Below are 4892 nucleotides of genomic sequence, written 5' to 3'. Positions count from 1 at the left end.
TTTCATGTTTACGTCTTGTTTATTTATTATACAGCAGATCACAATATTTCAACAGTTTGCATATAAAGAAAAGTAACATTTCAGAGTGCGAGAGACCTAACGTGCCCAAGCAGAGAAATGTTAATTAACAATATACACAGACGGGAACAGTGCACTTCCCAAAGCCGAGACTCATCTGTGTTCCCAGCTGGAAGAAAAAAAATATATTAAAAAACAGAAACATTATATATTACTGCTTTGTTTAATTTACAACTTGCTTTGCAGAAGCTGCACATAAAAAGACTCATTTTCTTTTGAGTTTTCTCTTTTTTTCCCTCTACGAAAGTTTCAAGTATAGCAGAGACCTGGGCATTCATAGCTGGACTCACTGTCCTTTACACACTAAATTTAAAAAAAGCAGCATGGGGAAGGCAGCTGCAGCAGTACCTGGTGTCATCCTGAGGGGAAGAACAAGACAAATGAAAGCAGACGAGAGCCAGGAGAGCCATTTTAGGCTCCTGAGCGGAAAACTGTGGGAATGGCCAGGACCGGACTGCCCAGCAGGGTCCCAAGCTGGCAACGGGAGCATCCCCGCTCCCTGTGCAAGGTGATGCTGCGCTGCCAACCCCTGCCAACCTTTATAGCCACAAGACAAGGTCAGGTCCCACCCTTGCCCCATCCACTCTGGGCTTTTGGGTCAGGAGGTTTGTTCTGATGGCCACAACCGAGAAGACCAGCAACCCATTTCCCAGCACCACGACCCACGCACCCAGCAGGCACGTGTCTCTGGCTGAAGCCTGGAGAGAGGCAGCCACCACAGTCCCTGGAGCCAGGGGGGGTGCCAGGATTTGCAGGGAGGAGGTCAAGCTGATACCAAATACAAGCTCTGGGGACAGATCCCTGCTGTGCCAGCCCCCCCCCACTCACCAGGTACCTGGCTGGGGGGGGACCCTGCAGGCACAGGGAGCTGAGTGGTGATGCCTGGGCAGGAGCTGGAGACACTTCTTGCAGCTTTGCTCCCCATCTACGCCCCAAAACAGCCCTTCCCCACACTCGGCTGGGCCCAGCTCTCACAGCGGGGGCAGGAGGAGAAAACTAGTTATCAACTACAAGCGGAGAGGGCTGGGAGGCCGGGCTGCTCCCCATCGCCATCCCCAACCCAACGCTATTTACACTGTGAGCTGGCTCCGGGGACATCGAGTCCGGCCGCAGCCCACTGCTCACATGTGCCGCTTCATGTGGAGGGCGAGGTGGTCGGAGCGGGAGAAAGCCCGCTCGCAGAGGTGGCACTGGAAGGGCCGGTGCCCTGTGTGCTTGCGGTAGTGGCGGGTCAGCTCATCGGAGCGGGCAAATTTCCAGCCACAGCCTTCCCAGGTGCAGTGGTAAGGCTTCTCACCTGTGGAGGAGAGGGAGTGTCAGTGGGCTCGGAGGTCCCCATCCTCCCTACGCCTTCAGCCCTGTGCTCCCCCACCCAACACCCCTCTTTCTGAGGGGGATCCCTGACCCCCACCCTTAGGAGAAGGGAGCCCTGCTGTGTACTCATCCCCCCCACACACACCTCTGCCTCCCCCACTTTTCCTTTTGTCCCCCACCTTCCTGCCCTTCCCCATGTGCTCCGCTGTCCATGTGCCCTGCACGGGGGTCATCATTTGGGCACCCCTGCCCCCCTGCAGCACCCTTCCACGTGCCTCTGCCCCACTTCAAAGTGTGGGTGCTCCCCTGCTCGTCCCTGCTGGGGAGCTGCAACATGTGCCCTGTCCCAGCTCTGCTGGGGGGTCTCACCATGCATGCCCGTCAGTCTCCCCACTCTGTTCGGCCCCAGCCCAGGTGAGGGGCTTCTCCATGTGTCCCCAAGGCCCTGCCCCTTCAGGCACCCCCGGGCCCCGAGGCCAGCAAGCAGGGGTGTCACAGGGGTGGTCTCGGTGTGTGCCCTGGTCCCGGTGTGCCCCTGCCCGGCCCCACCACGGGGGTCCTTCTGAGCACTCCCGGGGGCATCCCCGCTGCACCCTGCCCCGCACGCAGGACCCCTCCGTGCAGCCCCACGCCGGCTGCAGGGTCTCTCCGGGTGCCCCCGACCAGCCCCACCACAGGGACCCTCCGTTACACCCCCGGACTGACCGGGGTCTTCTCCACGCGCACCCGGTGCCGCTCCACGCCCTCGGCCGGCAACCACGCTGGAGCGGGCTCGCGGGTCTCACCGTGCGCCCCGGCCCCCCCCCCACCCGGGACGCTCCGCGCATCCCCCCGCGTGGCCGCCCCCCCACCCCCCGAGGCGCCCTTACCCGTGTGGGTCCGCATGTGCGCCTTGAGGTGGGAGCTCTTGGTGTAGGTCTTGCCGCAGCCCGGGTATTCACAGTTGTGCGTGGCCGTCCGCTTGCGCGCCCACGAGCGGCGGCCGCGCTTGGGCTTGCAGTCCTCGGGGGGGGCCCCGGCCGGGAAGTACTCCAGCACCGGCGAGTTGGGCGGCGTGACCAGCAGCCCGGGCAGCCCCGCCGGGCCCGGCCCCGGCCCCTTCAGGGGCTCCCTGAAAACACTGAAGTGTCCATGAAACTGCGGCGGCGGCGGCTGGGGGGCGAAGTGGGGCGCGTAGCGGTGCGGGGCCACGGCGTAGTGGGGCGGCAGGTCGGCCAGGAGGTGGGGGTCGGCGCCGGGCAGCGGCTCCTCGGGGGGCCCCAGGCGGCCGTGGGCGAAGCCCGGGTAGGGCAGCGGCGGCCCCGGCACCGGTCCCGGCCCGGGACCCGGCGCCACGCGTGGCTTGTGCTCGCCGCCGCCCGGCCCCAGGTACTCGGCGGCGGGCAGCCCCAGCATGCAGGCACGCTCCTCCGGCGGCTCCTTCTTGATGCGGGGCCCGAAGGGCTGCGCGGGGTCCAGGGGCAGCGGGCGGGCCAGGGCCGGGTGGAGGGGCGGGTGGTGATGGGGGTGGTGGGGGCCGCCGGGCACCCGCAGCTCCGTGTACTCCCTCCGTTGCAGGTCGCAGGGGCCGGGCAGGTCCGGGGTGAGCAGCTCGGCCACGTAGCTGTGGCCCTGGCCCTCGGGGTAAGGCGCCGGGAACTTGCCCGGCGTGGGGTAGGAGCCGTCGCTGTCGTAGGTGGTGCCGCAGCTCTCGGGGGTCTCGGGCAGGGGGTAGTTGGGGCCGGGGCCGGGCGGCCCCTGCCCGCCGCTGCTGGTGTGCGCTAGGATGAAGTCCAAGTCCACGAACTTGCCCAGGTCGTCCTCCTCCCGCTTGACGGCGGCGGCGCCGTCCTGCTGCAGCATCCTCTGCGGGGAAGAGGGGCGTCAGCACCGGCGGGGCGACGGCGGCGGCGGCGCCCGCCGCTCGGGCACCGCCGTCCGCGCCTCCCGCTCGGGGCGGCGGCTCCCCCCAACCCGTCCGACGGGTCGGCACCGCGCCGGCTGCGCCGCCCCCGGGGCGCCCTCCGACGGCGGGAGGGGGGCCCTGGCCTCCCCCTCCACCCCCCAGCCGGGCTGAGCCCCAGCTCGGGACGCTCTGCCCCGTAACCCCCCCGCCGCCCCCTCCCCGGTCCCCGGCGCTTACGTGGAGCATGTCGGCGGGCCGCTCCTCCAGCGGCAGCAGGTTGGCGAAAGTGGAGATGGAGGGCAGGGTGCTCTCGTCCACGGCCACCGCCATGGCGGGCCGGGCGGGGGAACCCGGGGCGGGCTGGGGGAGCGCGGTGCGCGGAGCCCGGCACCGCTCCGCTCCCCGCGGCGGCGGCAACGCTGCCTCTGCGCCGCCCCGCGCCCCTAAGCTGTTAACAGCATGGCTGCGCCCCTATTGGCCCGACCGACATTGATATTCACCGCCGCCGCCTCCCATTGGCTTCCCTGTCGCCCGAGCCACGCCCCCGTCCCTGGCACCGCCCCGGCGGGCGGGGTCGCCGGCCGCCCCTGCCCCGACGGCGCTCCGCCGCCTGCCCGCGCGGCCGGGGCGGCGTGGCGGGGGGCTCCGCGCCCTGCCCCACGCCGGGAGAAGGGGCAGGGGGACCGCTGTGAATCGCAAAGCCCAGAGTCCCTCCTGCCCGTCCCCACGACGTGAGTGGGGCAGCGGTGCCCTGAGGCCTTACCCCACGCTGCGAGCGGGGAAGAGGGCTGTAGTTCGCAGAGCCGGGGGTCTGCCGGCACCCTGCCCCGAGTGGGGCAGGGGCAACGGCCGGGTCGCATGTCAGATTGTGTGAACGCGGGCGGGAGCGTGCCGGGGAGGTCTGGTGCGGGGTTACAGCTGAGAGCAGGCCGGCTGGTGAGCCGGGCACGGCGCTCGCCATGGCGGACACCGAGCACGTCAGCGAGCAAAGGTGCCGTCGCAACGGGTGCTTGTGCCAGTCGGGGAGCTGGGCCGGGGTGGCTGAGCCCCCGTGCCTCCATACCACTCGCTTCATGTAACAGCGCCCGTGAGACCGCGTCCCCCCGTGCCGGTGCCGTCGGTGAGGCAATCAGCAACCCAGAGCGCACCAGCTCCCATCTGGCTGTGCGCAGGGTGCGTGTGCGAGCAGAGATAACTGCCCGGCAGACCCTGCCGGGGGGCTGGCACCCTGCCTGCATCGCCTCATCTCGCCCCACAGCCCCTGAGGGACGTTTGTCTGCCCTGCCTGAGGACCGGCGTCGCGGCCGACCCTCTGACTGCTCTGCCATAGGGGGCAAGGGCCGGCTCGCCGACCCTGCCCGCCCCACAGAGCCCCCGGGAAAGTGCTGTCCACCCGAGGGCTTCCCACAGCACAGGATGTGAGGGGACCAGGATGTCCCACTTTGTAGGAGACACCCCGGTGCCCCACTCCGTGCTGGCGAGTCAGGACATGGCACGGAGACCCGGGGCGCTGGGCAGGCCTCCCCAGGGGCTCTCTGCCATCCTGTCCGGCTCACAGCGAGACCTTCACCCCTTGGCCCCCGGCCAGCCAGTACCAGGAATGGCCCTGCTACTG

At 68.2% G+C, this 4892-nt stretch overlaps 1 protein-coding gene across 1 annotated transcript; it reads right to left on the bottom strand.

Moving 5' to 3' along the window:
• Positions 1-3721, bottom strand: KLF17 (KLF transcription factor 17). Its single transcript, XM_075039290.1, has 3 exons — positions 3515-3721; positions 2262-3237; positions 1-1375 (listed from the first exon to the last, which is right to left on the bottom strand). The coding sequence occupies exons 1-3, from the start codon at positions 3605-3607 to the stop codon at positions 1200-1202; spliced, it is 1245 nt and encodes a 414-aa protein (XP_074895391.1). The 5' UTR covers positions 3608-3721; the 3' UTR covers positions 1-1199.
• Between the last annotated feature and the right edge of the window lie 1171 nt (positions 3722-4892).

The sequence above is a fragment of the Buteo buteo genome, chromosome 10 (assembly GCF_964188355.1).
Source record: "Buteo buteo chromosome 10, bButBut1.hap1.1, whole genome shotgun sequence".
NCBI lineage: Eukaryota > Metazoa > Chordata > Aves > Accipitriformes > Accipitridae > Buteo > Buteo buteo.
Note: the sequence above shows the minus strand (reverse complement) of the source record. Positions and strands in the feature narration are given on the sequence as shown.

Coding starts and splice junctions, on each gene's coding strand:
- KLF17 (XM_075039290.1), bottom strand. CDS start 3,607: ATGGCGGTGGCCGTGGACGAGAGCACCCTGCCCTCCATCTCCACTTTC. Junction 3,238..3,514: donor GGCCCGCCGACATGCTCCAC/GTAAGCGCCGGG, acceptor TCTTCCCCGCAG/AGGATGCTGCAGCAGGACGG. Junction 1,376..2,261: donor GCACATGCGGACCCACACGG/GTAAGGGCGCCT, acceptor TCTCCTCCACAG/GTGAGAAGCCTTACCACTGC.